The 23,735-nt window shown below is 36.8% G+C and overlaps 12 protein-coding genes across 12 annotated transcripts; 7 read left to right on the top strand and 5 right to left on the bottom strand. All coding sequences in view use genetic code 12, as the record gives it.

Moving 5' to 3' along the window:
- Positions 1–127: 127 nt before the first annotated feature.
- Positions 128–487, bottom strand: TTR1 (dithiol glutaredoxin; the record flags this gene model as incomplete). The annotated part of the gene is made up of 1 exon (XM_713928.2): positions 128–487. The coding sequence occupies one exon, from the start codon at positions 485–487 to the stop codon at positions 128–130; it is 360 nt and encodes a 119-aa protein (XP_719021.1).
- A 273-nt stretch (positions 488–760) lies between these two features.
- GLO1 (lactoylglutathione lyase) lies at positions 761–1,789 on the bottom strand (the record flags this gene model as incomplete). Its single annotated transcript, XM_713927.2, has 1 exon — positions 761–1,789. The coding sequence occupies one exon, from the start codon at positions 1,787–1,789 to the stop codon at positions 761–763; it is 1,029 nt and encodes a 342-aa protein (XP_719020.1).
- Positions 1,790–2,243: 454 nt separating this feature from the next.
- CAALFM_C100510WA (3-methyl-2-oxobutanoate hydroxymethyltransferase) lies at positions 2,244–3,173 on the top strand (the record flags this gene model as incomplete). The annotated part of the gene is made up of 1 exon (XM_713926.2): positions 2,244–3,173. The coding sequence occupies one exon, from the start codon at positions 2,244–2,246 to the stop codon at positions 3,171–3,173; it is 930 nt and encodes a 309-aa protein (XP_719019.1).
- Positions 3,174–3,352: 179 nt separating this feature from the next.
- Positions 3,353–4,021, top strand: CAALFM_C100520WA (phosphoglycerate mutase; the record flags this gene model as incomplete). Its single annotated transcript, XM_713925.1, has 1 exon — positions 3,353–4,021. One exon carries the CDS (start codon positions 3,353–3,355, stop codon positions 4,019–4,021), a length of 669 nt encoding a protein of 222 aa, XP_719018.1.
- Positions 4,022–4,236: 215 nt separating this feature from the next.
- On the bottom strand, positions 4,237–6,678 carry CAALFM_C100530CA (uncharacterized protein; the record flags this gene model as incomplete). Its single annotated transcript, XM_713924.1, has 1 exon — positions 4,237–6,678. One exon carries the CDS (start codon positions 6,676–6,678, stop codon positions 4,237–4,239), a length of 2,442 nt encoding a protein of 813 aa, XP_719017.1.
- A 521-nt stretch (positions 6,679–7,199) lies between these two features.
- CAALFM_C100540CA (uncharacterized protein) lies at positions 7,200–9,368 on the bottom strand (the record flags this gene model as incomplete). The annotated part of the gene is made up of 1 exon (XM_713923.2): positions 7,200–9,368. One exon carries the CDS (start codon positions 9,366–9,368, stop codon positions 7,200–7,202), a length of 2,169 nt encoding a protein of 722 aa, XP_719016.2.
- A 651-nt stretch (positions 9,369–10,019) lies between these two features.
- Positions 10,020–11,930, top strand: CIS2 (gamma-glutamyltransferase; the record flags this gene model as incomplete). The annotated part of the gene is made up of 1 exon (XM_713922.2): positions 10,020–11,930. The coding sequence occupies one exon, from the start codon at positions 10,020–10,022 to the stop codon at positions 11,928–11,930; it is 1,911 nt and encodes a 636-aa protein (XP_719015.2).
- A 288-nt stretch (positions 11,931–12,218) lies between these two features.
- Positions 12,219–13,391, top strand: CNS1 (HSP70/90 family co-chaperone; the record flags this gene model as incomplete). Its single annotated transcript, XM_713921.1, has 1 exon — positions 12,219–13,391. The coding sequence occupies one exon, from the start codon at positions 12,219–12,221 to the stop codon at positions 13,389–13,391; it is 1,173 nt and encodes a 390-aa protein (XP_719014.1).
- Positions 13,392–13,429: 38 nt separating this feature from the next.
- Positions 13,430–15,814, bottom strand: CAALFM_C100570CA (uncharacterized protein; the record flags this gene model as incomplete). The annotated part of the gene is made up of 1 exon (XM_713918.2): positions 13,430–15,814. One exon carries the CDS (start codon positions 15,812–15,814, stop codon positions 13,430–13,432), a length of 2,385 nt encoding a protein of 794 aa, XP_719011.2.
- A 275-nt stretch (positions 15,815–16,089) lies between these two features.
- Positions 16,090–17,019, top strand: CAALFM_C100580WA (uncharacterized protein; the record flags this gene model as incomplete). The annotated part of the gene is made up of 1 exon (XM_713917.1): positions 16,090–17,019. One exon carries the CDS (start codon positions 16,090–16,092, stop codon positions 17,017–17,019), a length of 930 nt encoding a protein of 309 aa, XP_719010.1.
- A 314-nt stretch (positions 17,020–17,333) lies between these two features.
- Positions 17,334–18,614, top strand: TUF1 (translation elongation factor Tu; the record flags this gene model as incomplete). The annotated part of the gene is made up of 1 exon (XM_713916.1): positions 17,334–18,614. The coding sequence occupies one exon, from the start codon at positions 17,334–17,336 to the stop codon at positions 18,612–18,614; it is 1,281 nt and encodes a 426-aa protein (XP_719009.1).
- A 321-nt stretch (positions 18,615–18,935) lies between these two features.
- Positions 18,936–23,543, top strand: APC1 (anaphase promoting complex subunit 1; the record flags this gene model as incomplete). Its single annotated transcript, XM_713915.2, has 1 exon — positions 18,936–23,543. The coding sequence occupies one exon, from the start codon at positions 18,936–18,938 to the stop codon at positions 23,541–23,543; it is 4,608 nt and encodes a 1,535-aa protein (XP_719008.2).
- Between the last annotated feature and the right edge of the window lie 192 nt (positions 23,544–23,735).

Below are 23,735 nucleotides of genomic sequence, written 5' to 3' on the forward strand. Positions count from 1 at the left end.
AAAAAAAAAATTTTCAGTTTTCTCTGACGCAGACTACAACAAGATCAATAAATTAACAGTTTAAATAATTTTATATTTATCTAACTACAAATAGTCCAGTAAAATCTAGCTACAGATTGTATCAAACTTATAAAGCAGCTTTGATTTTGTCATCTAATTTGTCACTAGACTTCAAAGCTTGCACATCGGAATTGCCACCAATATGTTGACCACCAATAAAGACATTTGGAACGGTTCTTTGACCAGTGATTTCCAATAATGCTTCTTGGATTTCAGCACCGTCGTCAACTTCGTCTAATTCAAGAATGTAAGCATCCTTTGTTATAGCTTCAATTGTGCTTTTGGTAGCCTTACAGTATGGACAATAGGATTTGGAGGCAATGAAAACTGGTTTGGTTTTGATCAATTGTTCGACCTTGTTCTTAACTTGAGATGAAACCATTGTTGATGTATTGAATAGTCTTTTGGTTAATAATGTACGGAACATCAAAAGAAAGAAAGAAAAGAAAAAAAAGGGGCGGAAGGCAAATTATAACAGTTGTTAAAACCGAAGAAATAACAATTGCTATTTATATGTTTTCACTACCACGCACACTAATAGATAAATCCAAGTCACATTAGTAATCTTCCACAGTTCTTTTTTTTTCTTTTGTTAACGCGCTTCTCCTTATTTGGAGAATCGTGGGCAATGACAAATTGTTTTTATTTTTGATAAGAAGCAAAACTACTATTGTTGGTGTACATCAGACTACACACGTATTTACAAATTAGCTTGCTCTTTAAATGAGTCAGCAAATAAATCATGTCCTAAAATTTCAATGGAATAACCATCTGGGTCTCTAATGAAGGCAATCTTCTTGATCTTTCCTTGATCCCATTTCAAAGACCAATCTAATTTGTCACCAAACTTCTCTTCCAATTCTTGACAAAATTTAGCAGGATCTTCACAACTAACACATGTGTGTCCAAAACCTTGCAAAGCACCATTTTCAGTACTGTTACCGTTATGGTAGCCTTTGAATTCTGGATCGGATTCAGTTCCCCAGTTGTGAGTCAATTCAATAACACCTTCTCTCTTGGCTTGTTCGTTACGAACCAATGTATCTTGTTTAAAGTTTGGATCGTGGTCGTAACCTAAAAAGTATAAGGTAAATTTAGCTCCCTCATGTTCACTAGTAGACAACAATTTAAATCCTAAAACATCGCGGTAAAACTCCAATGACTTTTTAGGATCCTTTACTCTGATCATAGTATGGTTCAATTTGTAGGAGGAAACCTCGGTTTTATTTGCAACCTTGTTGATTCCGTTCTCAATCAATTCAATCCAATATCCATCTGGGTCCAAAGCAAAAGCAATGTTCTTTTGTCTCCCATCACTCAACTTCTTTTGGAACTTTACTTCACTCTTCAACAATTGATCTTGAAATGCTTCAATGTTATCAACTGACATACAGATATGACCAAATCCACGATCTTTCTCACCGTTACCGTTGTTCAATTTATAATTTGAATCGTTTTCAACACCATGATTGTGACATAATTCTAACACACCTTCTCTGGCAGACCAATTGAGATGCTTGTTAGCTTCAGTTTCGTAGTTCAACATATACAATGTAAAATCAGCGAATGGAAAGGTGGCAATCAATTTCATACCGAATTTTTCAGTATAAAACGGAATTGAAACCTTTGGGTCTTTGATACGAAGACACGTGTGGTTCATCAAAAAGGAATTGTTGAATGTTGCCATCTTGAAAGTTCTTGGTGTATAAGAGAAGAATCGTTTGAACATTATTACGATTTTTTTTTTTAATCCAGTAATTTTGGGCTTATATAAATACTAATCTACTTTTTTCTTGCTTCCCATTTTCGGGACGTTATTCCGTGCAATCGTCCGGACTTGTGTCCTGCAAATCGACATTTATGCAATATTAGGTAACAATATAAATTAAATATCCCCTCCAAAAATTTATCATCTAAGAACAACATGACTAATACCAAAAGATCAAAATATTGGTTGTAGGGATTCAATTTAGTTTTTGTAACTATTGCAACTGATGCAATCAAGACGGTTTGTAACATTGTATTTCGTTCATCCTCGGAATCTCGTTCCCCAACAAGTTAGGGCTGAAAAATTTTGTTGCGACCATTTTTTTTTGGTCACCAATACTTGTACGTGATGATTGAAGTTGAAAATCAGTACAACGTTTTCCGGATCTAAAAGTWWTTYMATTTGCCAACGAACTATGTATAGACGAGCTTTTGTGGGGCTGTCACGTCTCTTTTCAACTTCTTCCTATTTCAGATCTTCATACACCAGTGCAGCTAGAAAGACCATTGCGGATATACATGAGTTATACAAAACGGGAGAGTCTATCTCGATGGTCACATCCCATGACTTTATTACATCACAGATATTAGAACAAGCAAAAGTTGACATAAATCTTATAGGTGACTCTTTGGCCAACACAACTTTAGGATACGACGACACCAATGAGTTAACACTTGACGAATTTTTATATCATGTCAAATCAGTTCAGAGAGGTAACTCCCATTCCTTGTTGGTTGCAGATATGCCTTTTGGAAGTTTTGAAAGTTCGATTGAACAGGCTACTACGACAGCAGTAAAACTAATACAGAAAGGTAAAATTCAAGCTGTGAAGATCGAAGGAGGCAACGAAGAGATTATCCCTACCATCAAGAAAATAGTTTCAGTTGGTATACCAGTCATGGGTCACGTTGGATTGACTCCCCAAAAACATAATTCGTTAGGAGGGTATAAACTTCAAGGAAGAAGTGTTGATGATTCCGTCAGGATTTTTCAAGAATGCCTTAATTTACAAAATGCTGGGGTGTTTGCAATTGTGTTAGAGTGTATTCCTAATAAATTGTCTCAGTACATAACAGATAAGCTTTCAATTCCCACAATTGGAATAGGTGCTGGACCTTATACTTCGGGCCAGGTTTTGGTTATATCTGACTTGTTGGGAATGAAAGATGGGCACGTGGCTAAGTTTGTTCAGCAGTATAACAATTTCTTCCAACAGGGTGTTGAAGGTGTAAAACAGTATACCAAAGATGTCAAATCAAAGAAGTTTCCAAATCCGGATACACATGGTTATAAAATGAAGAAAGATGTACTTGATGAGTTCAAAGAAATTGCCAAAGATTTGTAGCAGTTTTGTAAATATACAACAACAACAACAACATGATGCCGTGAATTGTGCAACAAACATTTTTTTAGGAGCGTAAATCGAACTAAAAAATTATAAAAATAATAGTCATAAAAAAAAGTTATCAGTAACCTCTGTTCTTTCTTTTCTTACAAAAGCATCGCCAGCACCTCTAATATCAAATGACCTTTGAAATTAATGAAAATCCTGACCCTGAAATCATCAGAGTATTTATTGTTAGACATGGTCAAACAGACCATAATGTGCAAAAGATCTTACAAGGACATTTAGATACAGATATCAATGAGACCGGTAAGGAACAAGCAGAGATCGTTGGTAAATACCTTTCCAAAATTCCGTTTGATTATTTTGTATCTTCAGATCTTAGCAGATGCCAGCAAACGTTGATACCAATTTTATCCCACCAACAAACAAAGACAGTAAAGTACACACCCAATTTGAGAGAAAGAGACATGGGGAAAGTTGAAGGGATGTATTTGAAGGATGCCTTAGAAAAGTATGGTCCTGGATTCCGTAATTTGGGGGAAAAGGAAGATGCATTATGCAAGCGTGTTGAAAAAGAATGGAATGAAATTATCGAGCAAAATTACCATAATGTTTTGATTTGTACCCACGGGGGTGTAATTACTAGATTTATTAATTATCTACATAAAGATTTGGGGTACAAATTAAACAACAAGTTGACACCAGATAATTTGAAGGTCCCATTCAACACCTCGGTTTCAGTTATAGATGTTGAGAAGAATACCAAAAGGGGAGTTATTCAAGCTTTCGGAAATACATTACACTTGGGAGGAAATTTCGAAGTCAAAGACCAATTATTAAGATAGAGATTTATAGAATAGACAGTGTTTAAACAGTAATTTTCTATTATTGAAACTCTGATATGACAACACCTGACGTAAACGAATACCTCTACAATTGTCCAACGAGAGAGTTATTTTTTCCATAAAAATGGGATAATAATAAACATGTCTATTAAATCTATTCGCATTATATAAAGTACCATATGGCTTAGTTGATTCTATCGTTATTTGCTTTTGTTTTAGGTTTTCTGTAAGACAATAGGTACACGTAAAGTTATCTTTTCACCAGTATGAAACTTCAAATCAACCTTCAAGTAATATATTCTAGCCATCAAACAGGTTTGAAAATCGGGGACTAAACAGAAATCTGTCAGATTGGTTGGCTTCATTACCGTATTAGCTAAATCTATCGATAAATTCAAGTTTTTACTGTACTTTACTGTACTTTGTTCTTTACCAGTAGTGCTGTCTGTAGATTTTAAAACCTCCTTCTGCCAAGGAACAGCTGTGATCGAAGTGTACGATTGTTCATTTGCCTTAATCACCACGTCCTTGATTTTCATATGTACATATTTTGTTGTCAAGTTCGCTAAACACTTGATATCTAAAACCAAGTCTCTATCAACATCCAATGGTTCCGGACCCACTTCCTTTAACAACTTCAGTAATTCAACAGCATATTTCTGAAACTTTTTAATCGTCAATATATCAAAATTGTCGTTGCTGCTCCCCCCATTTTTAGTTTTGTTATCGAACATCATTTCTGGATGTATAACAACAGGGATTGGCAATTTCTTTGATTTCACGGTCAACGCAATCAATTCAACAGATAATGACTTAAACTCAGGTAGCGACGACACAGATCCAGTTTTCTCGTCACCAAAAATAAATGTCAAGTCAAAGGGAATATCCAAGACTGAAGGTGACACTTTCTTTGATTTCGACAGAAGCAGTTCCAAGGGAACGTAATTCACAAAGTACTCCTTCTTGGGTGTACCAAAGGCGATTAAACCAATTATTTTTGAGTTCCCAAATAGATTCTTCTTCTTATATGGATGGAAAACTTCTGATTTCAGGTCATTGGAAACATGAATATCTCTCTGATTAACTTTAGAGTAGTACGATTGCTGCATTTTGGCTAGCTGTGCTGAACTTGAGGTTGGTGTCAAAAGCGGAGAGTTTGCATGTGTAGAGGCAGCACCCTCTTGAAGCGCAGCTCGTACTGAAAATGAACTAGGCGATGTGGGTAACGAATGGGTAGCAGTAAGCTGGTTAAATGAATTGGAACTTGAAATGGGGCGTAACGAACCAGCGCTTGATACAGGCAGAAGCAGATTTTGTTGTTGGTTCGCAATCATAATATCTCTTCCTAAAGCGATTTTCTCTTTAATTTTATCAACCATATTAGTATACAACAAACGTGCTTCTTGATGGATCATCGATCGGTTTAGCTGGACGATTGCCTTTGTAACAGGGATAACTCGTAAATATTTATAATCTTCAGTAGCAACAACATATTCATCATTTTTGTCATTAATTGCATGAACACCCCCAAGTGAACCAAACAAGTGCTGATACCCTGAAGCACGTCCAATAACTCGAGCACTCACACAATAACTTATTGAGGTGTCGTTAAATGCAAAATCGTTTGTTAAAGAAGCATATTTGTATTTCTTTGATGCCGTTTCTTCAGGAGCCCCATTTTGTTGATCTTTCCATTTATGTCTTAATGAACTAATGACCTCATTTTTGCATACTCCAAATGTGGGAGGTATTTGCAAATGTTTAATTAACAGGTGTTCACATGCACTATCTAATAATTTCTCCGGTATTTTAAACGTAAAATACTTTTTATAGGTAATTCCTGGTTCTAAAATCTTCCTATGGTCTAGATGATAATATGTGCCATCAATTGGATCATAAATAGTCCCGATATGGGTTGGGTCATTATGTTCTGTCACTAGACGGTCCAAAAATGCGTCGTTCCACAGGGCGTTGAAATCAAACATGTTGAGAAACCTATCAATATGGGAGGGTTGTTCAACCAATGTACTATTATTGGTTTTACCAAATATAGCACAGCCTTCTAACTGAACTGAAAACATATCAAAAGGGATAACATTAGATGTCTTATTAGTTATCAAAACAAACCCGTAAATATAATCTCCTTGTTTTAATTCCAAAGTCAAGGGATCAACCAAAGTATACGGCTCTCCCACTTTCCCAATATGTTCGGTGAGACGTATTTTCACTTCCAACAGTTTGGAGATCTCTTTGTTTGTGGATGTCAATCGCTTTAATTTATGTGCGTTTTCCAAAATAGTTTCATCATCTTGCTCACCATCTTGTTGAACTGCTGCAGACTCAGCATCCAAAGGCTCAGATAGCATTGGATCCAATGTAGGAGATGTCGGCACCGATGCAAAGTAATCGTGTAGTTGAACGGTCGACAAATCAGGAGTGACTTCATAACTAGGTGGAGCTGTTCGCAAATCTTCAACACTGGGAGTCAAGTTCTTCGTTATAGTGGATCGATACATTTGATATGAAGGTAAAATATTAATCAATTCATTGGCCTCATCATCCCCTTGGTTACGCGATGATACACTTGCTTGTCTGGAAGGTGTATTTTTTAATGAAAGGGATGACAACTTTAACTTGAATTTGTTCCGTTCATCCATGGTATGAGATAAGATAACAAAATGAAATGAAGTAAAGAAATAAACAATTGGAAAAGAAAATACTAAAGAATTGTGAAGAAAGTTAAATTTTATAGTTTGTATTTGTTGCAAACAGTATTTGGAAGAGAGTTTAAATTTATAAATGTGAATAGGTGTCAATTCAATAATAATCTCATGTGGAAAATTGATAATCTCCTGGTCACCACACACACACAACTTTAAACGGAAAAAGAAAGAAAAAAAGAGAACAAGTAAGGCAAAGGTAGTGTTGGTTTTACCAAAAAAAAAATCATACGCCAAAAAAGATCAAGACCAAAGATTGAAATCTAGAACAGATAATAGAAACAAAGAAGAGAGGAGACTGGATCTAAAATTTTTCAGTAAACAAAGAACAACAAGAAAAAGGAAAGCGCAAAAAAAAACACGGAAATACTGAAAACTGCTGCCAAACAAAACATAACTTTCTAACATTAATATATATACATAACCCAAACTATAAACAACCCATCTTCCTAGAAGTTCTAATATCTATGAATATTCAAAGGAACATTCACAAGTAAACTGTCTCCATGATTCAATCTCACAGTCATTTTAATATAATACAATCTACTGGCAAAACATGTTTGAAAACTAGGCACCAATGTAATTCTATCTAACCCTTTAGACGAGTTATCATTACTTTTCAGACTGCAATTATTTAGGTTCATTCTAACTGCAAACTTTTTGGTAAACAATTTGCCTTTTTCTGATTGTTCTTCTTGCCATTGCAAACTTTTGACCTCTGTTGTGGTTCCAATACCATTTTGCGAAGTTGTCTCAAACACCAAATTTGAAATTGGCAAATTAATATACTTTGTCTTCAACGATGCCAAGCATTTAACGTCTTGGTATAATTTAGTCTCTAATCTCAATGCCTCATTACCCACTCCTTTTATTAGTTTGTGAAATTCATTCAAGTAATTTGAAAATCGAGCAACAACAAGCAGATTGAAATTGGCCGGCTGTGATTTCTTGATATCAATTTCCTTCTCTGCAAACAACATATCAGTGGTAAACTCTATTGGGATTGGGTGTTTCTTTGATCTTATTGACAATGCAACTACTTCAACATCTATCGCTTTAATTTCTGGTAAATTTTTCAACGGAGTGGAAGATTCAGTGAAATAATTTAACTCGAGTGGTATTAGAAGTTCAGTATCATTTGGAGGAGGAGCTTTCCCAAATCTTGTCGGTGGGGTATAACGTATCTTATAGTGTTCCTTAATCGTTGACAAGGAAATGATCCCAAGATATTTACTTGATCCTGTAATTGATTTCTTCTTAAACGGAATAAGACATTGATAATAATCCTCATCACGCATACTCTTCCCACTTCTTAAATTAGTTTTAAACGTATCGTCAGCAACATCGTACAACTGTCGTAATTTAACACTATCGTTGCTCATCATAGGACTCAAGTTAGGTCTCGAGGTATTACTATACCCAGGCTTGTTGTTCAACAACTCATTTCCATATTCTATCTTGACCATTACAGAGTCCACAAAAGCTCGGTAATAAAGCTCCGCTTCTTGTTTGAGTTGTTGAAAATTATATTCCATTTCCAAGTTAGGCGTAGGTACAACTCTTATAGGACACGATGCTTCTTTGGACACCACATACTGATCCTTATCAACTTTGTATTTATAATCTGATGCTTTCCCAATTACTCTGGCATCAATACGATAAGCCAAACAACTATCCAGAAACGACAAGTCTTTAACTATTAAATGTTGGTTCGCTAATAAAAATGAAGGAGGGAAACTGTTTCTATCAATGCCTAGTGTTGGGGGTATTTCTATATGTGTTGGCAAATTGTACTGATCGCACGTGCTATCTAATAATTTATCTGGAATTTTAAATGTGAAAAATCGCTTGTACGTTACATTAGGCTGAAACAACCTTTTCACATCGATAGACAATAATGTATTGTCGTATGGATCAGTTTCTCCATTGCACCAATCGTGGGGGTCTCCATTATCAGTAATAAGTCGATCAATGTTAGCATACGACCATGAAGCAAAAAGGTCCAACATCGTCAAAAACTTAAATCTTAACGCTGGCATTTCAGTGGAAATTGTTCCAGACAGTGTATCTAGAGTAGTAAATGTTCCTTCAAAAACAACATACACCATATCAAAGGGGATGGGCTGATCCGACGTGTTGCGAATGGTAACATAACCATGAAGATAATCACCCTGTTTAAACTCTCGATTTGATGGATCCATAAATATAGGTTTTATTCCACTTTGACAAACTTTTTCTGTTACTTGAATGTCAATCTGTAAACACTCACTCATTGAGTTTTTCTTATGAGTTAGATTTGGTAATTTGTCAGCATTAGCTAAAATACTATTCTTCCACATATCCTCACTTTCTTGGTTATAGGTGACCGAGTCATTATCACTCTGGGGAAAGTAATTATCAGTTTCTAGTCGTTCATCGACGGGACTTTGCATTCTACTAAAAGTCAACAACGAAGGGGTCTCTGAAGTGATGGGGGTCATCTCGTATGTTGGTGGGTCGATAGAATAGTTTTCATTTGTTGGGGTTAAATTCTTTGATACTGTAGATTGAAACATATGGTATGAGGGCAAAATATTGTTGAGCAACTCATCTTCATTTGGAGGTTGTGGTTCATTATCTGGCGACATTTTATTACGTAAAGTAAACAATTCACAATGCTATAAAGTGGTTTGAAGAGGGGATGAGCTATTAGACATTGCATTTCGGAATATTTCTCTCTCTTTCTTTTTTTCTGTTTCGTGTTTTAAAGTTTTTTTTTTTCACATTTTAGTTTTTCGTTTGAAGTTCTCGCTTGATCTTGCCACATACGGTAAAGAAATGAGGCAAAGAATATAACAACAACACATACAACTGATTATACTGCTTCTCGAGCTCTAATAGAGAACCGCCCGGTAAAAAAAAATCTATATATGCAGCTTATAAATACCATCCTTTGCCTACAAAAAGTCACTCAATTTGTGTGTTCGTTGTTACTTGCTACCAGTTTATTGAGTGAATCCACAGTACCGTTGTATCGTGCGACACCCAAAAGTTTAGGGCCAGAAAACAACCATTTCCTCGCACAATTGCGATAAAGTCAAAAGTGCATAGAACAATAAGCAACAGAAAAAAAACCAAACAAAAGAAATTTGTGTGGCATTATTAAACTTCTTGTTGCTGCTGTTTCATTACAAATCAAATCTAATCTTACCCACAAAAAAAATAAAACCAAAAAACGGCCACAATATCTTAGATCTATTTGGTAATACCATACTCATATAAATGCTATTATAACCAAAATGAAGTCAGAAATACCCCCAATAAAGAATACAAACTACAATTGCAAAATACCTAGAAGCACTTTCTTTGTCGTTTGTGTGTTCTCATTGCTTATCTATTCCTTATCAACAATCTACCGGTCAAGCGGTTTGGTGTTGCCCCCATTATCGTTTATAGATCAGATCCCAGAAAACTTATCCAGATCAGATCCATATTTGACTTTACATGTTGACATCAGTGATGACCCATTATCAGATAAAATAGGACAACCAGAATTAAATCCATCACCTAAACATTTACACGTAGGTAGCAAGGCAATGGTCGCAAGTGATGTCCCCTTGTGCTCTACCATGGGCAAAGAAATATTGCTTCGAGGTGGGAATGCTGCTGATGCCGCTGTTACTGTTGCTTTATGTATTGGGTCGGTAAATTCACATAGCTCTGGGATAGGTGGTGGAGGATTTATAGTAAGCAGAAATAATGGTGATGCAATTAGTATTGATGCTCGTGAAATGGCCCCAGGATCGGCATATAAAGAAATGTACGGAAACCTGCTCGTGTTGTCTAAAATTGGAGGGTTGAGTATTGCAATTCCGGGAGAGTTAAAAGGTTTATATGAGTTATTTAAGTTGCATGGATCCGGGAACTTGAGTTGGAAGCAGTTATTTGAACCAGTAATAAAATTAAACAGAAACGGATTCAAATGTCTGAAAATATTTGAAACTGTTTTGGCCAAAGAGTACGATTTGGTGTTACTGAGAGTACCCGTATTGAAGGATTCATGGGACTTTATATTCAAACCTAATGGAGAATTGCTTCAGGAAGGAGATGTGATAACAAGACCAAATTATGCAAACACATTAGAATTAATTGCCAATAATGGCAGTAGCAGTATTTTCTATGATCCCAACGGTCCAATAGTTCAGTCTTTAGTTTCCACTATACAAAAATGGGGAGGAATTGCCACTGTACAGGATTTTTCTAATTATGAGGTAAACTTGGAAAAGCCACTAATTTCTACCATCAATAATTATACTTTCTATACCAGCAATGGCATATCATCGGGATTAGGATTGTTAGCAGGCTTGAATTTTTTTGATCGAGTTTTCAACGAATCGGATGATGATACCCTTTTCACCCATAAGTTAGTCGAGAGCTTCAAGTGGCTCAGTTCCATTCGTACCAGGTTTGGAGACATTGACAACAGACAAGATTTAATAGACAAGTACACCAACTCCACTTGGATAGATGACGTTTTAGACGAAAAAAAGTACTCTGACGAAAAAACTTTCCATTGGAAACATTATGATCCTAAATATGACATTGCAGAACCACAAGGAACATCACATTTTTCGGTTGTAGATGAAAATGACAATTCAGTGGCAATGACTACTACTGTGAACTTGTTATTCGGATCAATGATTTATGACAGTAAAACTGGGATCATCTTGAATGATGAAATGGATGACTTTGCTTTACCAAATGTTAGCAATGCCTTTAATTTAACTCCTTCTATTTTCAATTTTATTCACCCAGGGAAACGACCATTGAGTTCTACTGCACCAACAATAATCATAAACGACGCCACTAACTCAACAGATTTTGTTATTGGAGCCGCAGGAGGCAGTAGAATTACCAGTGCCATATTACAAGCGATTGTCAGGACATATTACCGCAAATACGATTTATTATCGACAATAGCATTTCCTCGTTTGCACCATCAATTGATCCCTGAAAGCGTCATGAGTGAAAATCTCACCGTATGGGACCAAGAACACACTGGAATAGCCAGTTCAATGAAAAAGTTGGGCCACACATTTTTGGAAACGGGATCCTTAACAGCAATGAATGGGATCAAAAGGGTTAAAGGTGGTAAATTACATGGTGTATCCGATTGGTGGAGAAAAAGGGGGGAACTGGATGGTTATTAAAATGAGGGAAGCAAGGAAATTGTCAATCTCAGTACATTATGTAACAACATACAGTTATCTTATGTAAATATACAATTAGATATAGATTTCTAGATTGATGGGTTGTGAGTGTTAGTCAGGGGTATCTTTACACAATCCAAAGTAGAATCCAAGACAACCAAAAAAAAAAAGGATGCGAATTTAGAGAAACCAAAGAAACCTAAAGCGATCTCATCTTGCACCAAAAGATTTTTTTTTTTTCTCTACCTTTCTTTTTTTCAACCAACTCTCCTTCACCAACATTAAACAATGTCCAAAATAGAGCCAGTCACTGAAAAAGAAGAAGAATACGTTTCCGAATGGGATAGAAGAAGATATGTTCCCAAAGCAGGTGAACCTGAATTACCTCCCCAATTATCAGAATTCTCTAACAAGACCACAGACGAGGTTATTGAGGAATTGAATAGATTGCCATTTTTTATGACAAAGTTAGATGAAACTGATGGAGATGGCGGAGAAAATGTAAACTTGGAAGCACTTAAAAGTTTGGCATATGAAGGTGATCCTGACGAAATTGCCTCAAATTTCAAAAATCAGGGGAATAATTGTTACAAATTTAAAAAATACAAAGATGCAATTATATTTTATACGAAAGGTCTTGAAGTAAACTGTGACGTGGACGCAATCAATTCAGCATTATACTTGAATCGTGCTGCTTGTAACTTGGAGTTGAAAAATTACCGTCGGTGCATTGAAGATTGTAAGAAAGTATTAATGCTTGATGAGAAGAATATTAAGGCTTGTTTCCGTTCAGGAAAGGCATTCTTTGCAATTGAAAAATACGATGAAGCAATCAAAGTGCTTGAATACGGTCTAAATATAGAACCAGAAAACAAAGATTTACAGAAATTATTACAGCAAGTTCAAAAGAGGCAAGAAACTTTAGCTCAAATAAAAGCTAAAAAGGCACAAGAAGAGGAACAAGAGCGGTTGAAAAATATCGTGTTGGAGAATTCTATAAAATTAAGACACATTGAAATAGTGAAGTCCTCATCTCCTCCAGAAGTCTTGAAGACTGCCAAGATACGATTGGAAGACCCCAAAGATTATCAGTCACAATTAATATTCCCTGCTATGATACTATACCCCACCACCGATGAATTTGACTTTATTGCAGAAATAAGCGAATTAACTACTCCTTTGGAATTGCTAGAGATGGTATTAAATAGACCTAGGGAATGGTTTGATGATCCAAAACACAAGGATTTCAATGTCAAAAAATTGGAATGCTTTATGGAAACTGAATCTGGTGGGTTGATTAAAGTGGGCAAGAAAATTGAAGTTAACAATGCTTTGATGAATGAAAAACCTAAGGCACCATTGTTTGATAACGCTTTAAGACTTTATGTCGTTCCAAAATTAGACGTCGCCAAATGGACATCTGAATGGAATAAAGAAACCGCCTTGGCAGCTCGTAAATAGGCACAATTTTTTTTTTTTTCGTTTTTTAAACAATACAACTATTGAATGTATCCCAGTTGTTGAAAGTATCTCTTCATATCTTTTTCTTGTTGTCGCATGTTTGGAGTTGCAGCAGGCGATTCCTGGCCTCTTTTGGCAGAAACCACACTTTGGAATGTCTCATGTAAATCAATTTTTGGATTATTGGTGATCACAGTGGCTGGATCTATACTTCTACTGGCAGCTATGCTTCTACGAAGAATCGGACTATCTGCCCAAGGTTGCAAAATCTTTTTTTTAGAAAAGTCGCCTTCTTCGTCTGAATCAATTTCCGGTAGATTCCTTGGTGATATCCTCGTAGGAGTAACTGGAAGCACATTGTTCCCCACTCGAATCTCATCTCTTGCTGGGGTAATTGCAACAGATGCAATACTCTTTTTGTTAGCATTATCCTTATTTAGCAATCCACGAGCAGCTTCCGGTAACGCGACACCATTGGCAGTTTTGATCCTTTTGATCCTTTGCTCACTCTTTCTATCTTGTGTAGTTGAACCCAACGTCGTTTGTGGGTTGGTTTCAAGTTTCTGATCTTCACTTAAATGTGTGTGTTGCGGTATTATACTATGCTCATGTTTTTCCTTCCCGAGCTCAGATTTCCGCTTAAAAGTGTTTGTTGGCTTGATTATGTATTTTTGCCTAGTCTTTGAAAGAGTGGTCTCACTCCTTTTCTCCATCATTGACATTTTTAAGGTAGGTATGCTACTCGTTTCAAGTTTTGGAAATCTGTACGGCTCGGATTTCAACTTTATAGGAGATACCTCTTTCGCTTTATTGTTTCCACCAGTTGTAGGAATTAAAGTTGTGGTCAAGAACTTGTTTCTTTCAGGCTTTCTGCCGTCTGTTTTACGATTTTGCGATTTTGATTTAGCAGCGCTGGAACTTGTTGGGGCTGTCAATCTGTTAATAAGGTCACTTTCACCTCCATTTGCTGTTAATTTTGAAGGAGAAGTAGGGCTATTTCCACGAAATAGTTCATGCCTAGGTGATCTGGAGTTCTTTCGATGTACCAAAACTTCTTTTCTCAAGGGGGATCTTGATCGAGATCGTGACCTCGACCTCGACGTAGATGCCAGTATTGACCTGGGACTGTCATCTGTTTTACTATTGAATAACGGTTTTCTTACTGGTGATAATGACCTATATTTACCAATGGCACTCCAAATACCACTAGGCAGCACAGTGTCATTGGTCACATCTTTTGGGTCTGTAGATTGTACGACTGATTCCTCATTTTCAACTTTCCTAGTGACTGACACAATAGGCTTCTCATGTTCAACTTCTGGTAGTGTAAAAACATGTTCCACGTGTTCCTCCTCTTTTCTCATTGTCCTCTCCACTAGCTTATCAACCTTCTTTTCTCCATTATCATCTTTTTCGCCTGTGCTTAACATAGGGACTTTTTCTCGGAATACTCTCTTATCTACAGGTAGTTTCACCGGCGACATCTGTTCAAACTTTTGTTTCTCTCCCTTGGTGGATACTGGGGTGTTATTTAGTTCTGACTTAATATTCGTATTCAGTGTCACTGAATTCTGGTCAGAATTTAAACTTTTAGTGTTTTCCATTGTCCGTCTTTTCGAAACGCCCAGTTTCCTTCTCGACACAGACTTTATAACTATTGGTTCTCTTGTGGGCAATGCAATAAACATTGAACTTCTACTTTTGGGTGTTTTTGGAGCTAATGATTTTTCATCAGATTTTAAAGATTGCATAGTAGTATCCAGCTTAGAATATTGACTCTTCGAACTTGACCTGTTTGGTAACAAATCCAGCCCGCTCAAGTCTTGCTTAAATATAGTGTCACCTACTCTCCCTGCAATGCTTTTTCTAATAGCCTTGCTGATAGCTTGAAACGAGTCATCTAGACCATCACTTTGTCTGTTTTGGCCATCTTTACTCTCGGAATTTGGAGAGTTATTATATGATGAAGCTTTGTCAAAAACGACAACATCAGAATCTTTCAGTGACGGTTTGAGGGTTGGTTGTGGTTGATATTCGATGTGCAAATTTGAAAAGTGCGATTGAGTGTTTTCAAATGTAGCTTTGGATGTATTGACTGCCAGCAGTGATGATGGTGCTTGAGATGATTGAAGGTGACCTGAAATAGGCCGTAGCGGAGTTTCTTTTATAGGACTCTTTGCTTCAGTAAGATCTGGTACTTGTTCTTTTCTTATTATATCGGGATCAAACGTGCCCAGATAAATTCCGTCCATTAATGTTCCCAAACTTTCATGGTATATCTGGTTTTCCTCAATGAATTGATGTATCAGGTGAAATGAAATCATAAACTGATTATTAAGTTCGTTAGACACCCATCTGGATGACCCTGAGGTATAATCATTCTTCCTTTTCCTTGCTGCAGCTGCTGCCCATAGTTGGGACATTATTTCAATCAATGTACTAGGCGATGGATGTTGCTATAAACAAGCTTTTTGTAAATGTAGTGGTTGTTAATTAAGGTCAATGCCAAAAAAAAAAAATTGTTAGACTGTGTTTTTTGCAAATCCCATTTAATTCTTACGCGACTTGGTCACCTCAGTCAAAGGAGCATGGGGCAAAAAAAAAGAGATTGTGTAAAGCTCCAACGGGGTAAATACAAAGCACAAGATTCATACAACCTCACTACTGGAATACTTTTGGTGTTAATTTAATACGAGATATGATAGAGCCAATAACCAATAGTTTCCAACTGTTTGATTTTAACAAGAGGGACGATGGGTTGGATAATTGTTCGGTTTACGATGGTGCCTCAGTAATCAATTTCGTGTTTCTGATATTAATATCATTTGGTATTGTTATAAGTTATTTACCTCAGTATCGGAGAATATTTATCAAGTTGACTTCTGAAGGGTTATCCACAAACTTTTTACTTTTGGGTTCGTGTTCATCAATATTTACATTGACCAACATCATTTTGGTGAGCTCTAAGGCACGACAATGCTGTTCCATAGGGGCTTTAGACACTTTCAATTGTATTAACTCACAGTTGAATTTGTTTCAAATCGGAATACAATGCACGTGTGCTATCTTGATTTTAGTGTTGGTTCTCTCAGTTACGAAAGATTCAATCAAACAGGACAAAGACGAATACAAAAGGATTGAACGTGTGGGACGATTTGTAGCTGCTCATGCAGCAGTGTCACTCTTAGAGATTGCACTTGGGTTTTCTACCAATTCTGCAGTTTTATATACTATTGCCAATGTGAATGGTTTAATGTCGGCTTTGCTTACTGTGATTAAATATGTACCTCAGATTTACACCACCTTTAGACTTAAGCATCCAGGAACATTGTCAATTGGAATGATGTGTATACAAACCCCTGGTGGGTTTGTTTTCACTGCTACGCTATTCTTTACAAAGGGGTCTCATTGGAGCTCATGGGTATCGTATTTGGTTGCAGCTTTATTACAGGGGACGTTACTATCCCTTTGTATTTATTACGTGTACTTTCAAGGTCGACATGTTGGTGAAGAATCTGCTGAAGAGTTGGAGCGAGAGGCAATAGAAAGGATCGTCAGTGAAAACAGACATGAAGAATTAGATCATAACTCAGAAGTTAGGGATCCGGAAAGAGAACAACTTTTATAGTTATTACCCACTCAAAATGATATAATATATTTATTAATATATATAAATCTAGGTGATGATTGTAAGAGACGAGTAAGGGGTGGAAACAATAAGTCAGTGCAATCATGCTGGCAAAAATCCACCAGCACACACGACCTTGTTGAAACCTCATTCTTCCATCCAATCAACTCTACAAAAAAAATTTTTTTTTTTTCAAATTCTTCAGACGAAAACATTTGTACATTAGAACACTTTTTATCTATTCTCTAAACAAACGATTTATCCACATAATCAAGTGAATTTACTTACATCATTTATTGTGGAAATTTCTGAATATGTTAAAAACACTAACTCAAACTTTACGCTTAACTGGGAAAGCTTTCCCAAAGGTCCGTCCGGCCTTGATCAGAACCTACGCTGCCTTCGACCGTTCTAAACCTCATGTCAACATTGGTACTATTGGTCATGTTGATCATGGTAAAACTACATTGACTGCTGCTATCACCAAAGTTTTAGCCGAACAAGGTGGTGCCAACTTCTTGGATTATGGTTCTATTGATAGAGCTCCAGAAGAAAGAGCTAGAGGTATCACTATTTCCACTGCCCACGTTGAATACGAAACCAAGAACAGACACTATGCCCACGTTGATTGTCCAGGACACGCTGATTATATCAAAAATATGATTACTGGTGCCGCTCAAATGGATGGTGCTATCATTGTTGTTGCTGCCACTGATGGTCAAATGCCTCAAACCAGAGAACATTTGTTATTGGCCAGACAAGTTGGTGTTCAAGACTTGGTTGTGTTTGTCAACAAAGTCGATACTATTGATGACCCTGAAATGTTGGAATTAGTCGAAATGGAAATGAGAGAATTGTTATCCACCTACGGTTTTGATGGTGACAACACTCCAGTTATTATGGGATCTGCTTTAATGGCTTTGGAAGACAAGAAACCAGAAATTGGTAAGGAAGCTATCTTGAAATTGTTAGATGCTGTCGATGAACACATTCCAACTCCATCAAGAGACTTGGAACAACCATTTTTGTTACCAGTTGAAGACGTGTTCTCCATCTCCGGTAGAGGAACTGTTGTCACTGGTAGAGTTGAAAGAGGTGTTTTGAAGAAGGGTGAAGAAATCGAAATTGTTGGTGGTTTTGACAAACCTTACAAGACTACTGTTACCGGTATTGAAATGTTCAAAAAAGAATTAGACTCTGCTATGGCTGGTGACAACTGTGGTGTTTTGTTAAGAGGTGTTAAAAGAGATGAAATCAAGAGAGGTATGGTTTTGGCCAAACCAGGTACTGCTACTTCTCACAAGAAGTTCTTGGCTTCCTTGTATATTTTGACTTCCGAAGAAGGTGGTCGTTCCACTCCATTTGGTGAAGGTTACAAGCCTCAATGCTTCTTCAGAACTAACGATGTCACTACCACATTTTCATTCCCAGAAGGAGAAGGTGTTGATCATTCTCAAATGATCATGCCAGGTGACAACATTGAAATGGTTGGTGAATTGATCAAATCTTGTCCATTAGAAGTCAACCAACGTTTCAACTTGAGAGAAGGTGGTAAAACTGTTGGTACTGGTTTGATTACCAGAATCATCGAATAAACAGAATGTGCACTGTGAATAATAAAAAGAAAAGAGGTATATATAGGTGACTTTGTATTTTGTATTGAACAATAAAATTCTGTAAATAGTAAGGGCCTCAGAAGTTTTGATTTGATTTATGCCATGTGGACTTGTAGAGATATCCTTCTCAAACTTCTTGGTGTGAGTTCTTTGTATTGGATAGGCAAACTAACAAATATTGGAGACACGAAAAAACACATACAAAATTAGAACAATTTTTTTTTTGAAGAAACCGAAATCAAAACACGCATTTAGACATATACGAAACAACTAACAGTCATTCCCACTCGTTAGTTTCAAATGACATCTTCTCAAGGCAATGATATTTTGAAATTTCCCATCCTTAATATTCAGGAGGACATGGACTACCCAGTCCCATTTCAAGATCCTTACCAATTGGCATTATTTCTGCAGAACAAACAACTATTGATTGCAAAGAGAAAACTAGTTGTGATCAAAGGATCAATCATAATGAAAGTTCTAACATACGAAGAAGACATTGTGACAGCAACGTATACTCATTTCTCAAATTCTCAAGAACTAGAAGAGGTGTTGGTCGTTAGTTTGAAGAAGCATATTCATGTATACTACCCTGATGGTAAGTCATATGTCTGCAGTTTACCGTTTGCATTAAAAAACGCATTACCCTTTGAATCTGGATTAGTATTACAACGAGACCAAAATGAGTCATTAATTCCCCACAACGGTGCACTCTATAGCAATACTTCACATTTGAATTCAGCAGCGATTTTGACCTTGGTTGACCCCATGGGCGATTTCCGGATTGTAGCTACTGCATCAACATCAGTGATTTCATCAAAAGAAGAAGTAATGACTTTCCCAAGAAAAGACATGAGTAAAGTGTGTTCCCTTTGTGTTACTTTCAATGCTTCAGATGGGTCTATCAGTATATATCACGTCAAAGCGCCCAGCCGAACTACTACGTTTGGCAAAACACAACTGGCAAGGAATCAGAAACGAAGGTACGGATCAATCACAACACCCAATCCATCACGTATTTTGGAAGAAGAGAATGGAACTGAGCCGTTGCACTCAATTTCACTCAATATGGAAAAGAAAAGAACAAGCACATTATTATCTGATATCTCATCTGTGGGAAGAGTGTCCAGTGACTGCCACAGTTTGTCACAAGATTTTTCAGGGTTTAAGAAGGACATGATACTATCAAGAGTCGAGAGTTTTGGAAACAAATTGCAAAAGGACCAATTGAGAATTTTCAATATCTGGTTTGAAGATCAAGAGGGTGTTGTAATTTTCAACAGAATAAAGAAGGAATGTGCTGTTTTGATTTATAGAAACCCCTCGTTTAGCCGACATTTGTCAGTTTTCAAAACTTCTTGTCTTGACTGCATCCCCCTAACTTCCACAAAACATGAAGGGAATTTGATCATATTGACAGAGCACCAAAAATTTTCAATTATTAATCCATTTCTCGGCATGAAGTCGGCTTCACATACATTTGGAAACAAATTGAAAGTCCGTTCGTTGATTGACTCATACGATTCCAAATTAGCTTTGAAGTTGATAGATGGATCAGAGATGATAATAAAAATAGTGTTAGAGCCATCTTCTGAACTTGTCAAGATGTGTTTGATGTGTTTCCGGTATTTATCGGGCTCTAGTATCAACCATATTATGTGGATGCTATGGAGATCGGCCTATGTGGAAATTAAATATGCCGACGAATGGGAAGCCTTTGTCGCTGCTTTGTTGTCATTGATTTTCCCCTTCAGTGAAGGGGCACAGTGTGTTCAGAACGAAATTACCAAATTACTACCTGTGGCAAAACGTATTCATGAAACTTCAGATGTTAACTATAACTTGCATGATCTTATTCCATATATCACCATTTCTTTGCATTTAATTCGAGAAGAAATAAGATTGGATTCAACAAAAGCCAAATGTTTAAACAATATCAATTTATTATTATGCCAATTAACTACTTGGATGGGTTGGCCAGCTCCTTGGATCAAGTATTATTCAATCAAGCCGGAGAATATAGATCCAAACACTCGATTCTTACTGGCATTGATTCTTGAAGCACCTCCAAACTTGTTGAGATCTTTAGCGAGTTTATTTACCAATAACATAGTAAGGTATCTAACATTCTCACAATTAGTTGAAGAAACAGAAACTGTTGATTTATTGGTAACTCCGAGAACTTTTTACGTTTTGAAACTATTTGAAGTTCTTGTGTCCTCACAATATGGGCCAAGTGCAATTGTGAGTTTGATGTTGGAGTTTGGCATCACCAAAGATTTGCTTGAAACGTATCCCTTGGGTATATCCATACCTCTAAAGGAAGCCTTGCTGATATGCCAAGAGAGCCCAGAGTTTGAATGGACATCTCAGACACTTGACTTGGTGGGTCGAAAGGACTTGAACAAACTTTTCTTGGATGCAGATTTTAGTGCTGATATCAATACGGAACCCCATACAAGCACTAAAGATTTGTCATCTTTGCTCAATGAAGTTTTGGAAGATAACGAAAACTTTTCTCCATGGGATGGACAATCAGAAGCAGAGCGAATGAATATCACAAAATTGATCTTTGAGGCAGACAGAAGATATTTTGAGATAACAACGTTGCTACATCAAACAAAGACCCAGACTGCTTATCTCAAAGTAGACGAGAATGTGACAGAATACGATTTGGTTTTACAACAAAGAGAGTTGGCAGTAATAGTAGCTCTTCGTACATTAACTATACCATTGGGTAGAGCTGCTTTGGTATATGCTAGTCGAAATCCCTTGTTGACAGAAAAATTCCCCATTCCAAAATTTAATTTGAATACGCTAATATCACCAACAATGACAAATATTGTTTATTCGGAAGATAGAGTTCTGAAGTCTTTTTCAGAATGGGGTCACTTCCACAATGGTGTTTCATCTGGGCTAAGCATTGGGCCATTTGCAAAGGGGATTAGTGGTAGTTGGATAATTTTCAATAAACCCCCAGAATTGAATGCCCAACATGCTGGGTTTCTTTTGGGCTTGGGGTTGAACGGCCATTTAAAACGTTTGGAAGAATGGCACATTTATAACTATCTCGGTCCTAAACATCCACTCACTAGTATTGGGTTGTTAATAGGTATGGCAGCTAGTTTGCGTGGCACCATGGATAACAAATTGACAAAAGTTCTCTCTGTTCATGCAGTGGCGCTTTTGCCGCAAGGGGCGAATGATTTGAACGTTCCAACAATGGTTCAAACAGCAGGGTTAATTGGAATTGGTTTGTTGTATTTAGAAAGTCAGCATCGCAGAATGAGCGAAGTTTTATTGTCACAGATCACCGCTTCGGTATTGCAGAACGACACAGAGCAAGTCCACGAAGGGTACAGATTAGCAGCTGGTATTGCTCTAGGATTCGTCAATTTAGGTAAAGGTGATGATTTGAGAGGTTTAAATGATACCCACGTGATTGACAAGCTAATGGCTTTAGCTATCGCTATGAAGGATTACCATCCAGTTCAAGAATCAGGCAAGTCATGCTGTGGGGCCATAATGGCATTGGCATTCATATACTTGAAAACTGAAAATGTGAATGTTGCCAATAAGCTAAAACTCCCAGAAACCGAACAAATGCTAGATTATATTCGTCCTGATTTGTTATTTCTACGGTGCTTGGCTAAGAATTTGATTATGTGGAATGAAATTTCATGTACAGATACTTGGGTTGCCTCTCAAATGCCATCGTCAGTAGCTCATAAATACATGTCTGGCAATGGACATGAAGTGGCTTTTGAGCATCTTGATGGTGATCAGTTGACGTATTTCAACGTATTAGGTGGAGCGTGCTTGTCGATGGCCCTAAAATTTGCATCTTCCCATAATTTGGAAGCCAGAGATACTATACTAAAATATCTTGACAAAGTAATGCAATTAAGTGCAAAACCCGCATTAAACTATGACCAGAAAATTGCATACAAGGGGTGTGTGAATCTTCAAAATATTTTAGCACTATGTGCTTCCGTGATCATGGCAGCTAGTGGTGATTTGGAAGTTTTCCGTCGATTAAGAGTATTGCATAACGATACAAATAAAAAAATGGGATTTGGGTGTTTCATGGCTATTAATACGGCTTTGGGATTTTTGTTTTTAGGTGGCGGACAGTATGCTTTTGACAGCTCACCATTTGCTATTGCTTGCCTAGTCACATCGTTGTATCCAATTTATCCGACAGAGAATAGTGAATATGAAATACACTTGCAGGCTTTGAGACATTTTTGGGCTTTGGCAATACAACCTAGATGCTTGATCGTGCGAGATATCAGTACGGGCAGACCATGCAAGATTCCGGTTGCAATAAACATGAAGGATGACTCAGTCATAGAGAGTATCTCACCTTGTCTACTTCCTGATATCAACGAGATTCTAACTTTGAAAACAAACTCGAGTGCTCATTTCGAAGTGATTTTAGACTTTCTGCTTAATTCCGAGGTTTTAGAAAAATTCAAACAATCTTTGACTTTGTATGTTGAAAAAAGCAATAATCATTCAGTTCTAAAACCAAATGTGAGGTCAGTTTTACAGAATTATAGTCAACCAGTGAGACCAGAGGAGGATACGACAGATATACTTAGTCCTCAAATGTTAGACAATCTTGATGAAAAGGTTAAAGCAGCGTGGTATCGTGAAAACACTAATCACGTGGAGCTGGATTTGCGTTCGTCCAGTGTACGTTCAGGATTATCGGTATTCAACATTATTGACAACCAATTGGAATTGATAAACAATGCACAAACGCCAAAATCCGTTGAAGATATATGGAACCTCAAATTATTATTTGAATATGCTAATCATATTGCTCGAAATAACAAATTGAATTACATATCTCTTGAGTTCATTGAGGGATTAAAACATAAACTATGGAGAGTTCGTAATTAAAACATCTACTTGCCCTTTACTTAGAATATATGTAGCCTTTAATGAAAGTAATAAATATATGACTAAGGGATAAATAATCTGAAATCAACTCCTCAAGCACAACAATGGGGGGTAAACTATGTCGTTTTAAGAGTCGTGTGCTTCAATGTATTTGTGTGTGTAATTGGGAAAAAATAAAGATTGTTGTTCCTT

This window comes from Candida albicans, chromosome 1, assembly GCF_000182965.3.
Source record: "Candida albicans SC5314 chromosome 1, complete sequence".
Taxonomy (NCBI): domain Eukaryota; kingdom Fungi; phylum Ascomycota; class Pichiomycetes; order Serinales; family Debaryomycetaceae; genus Candida; species Candida albicans.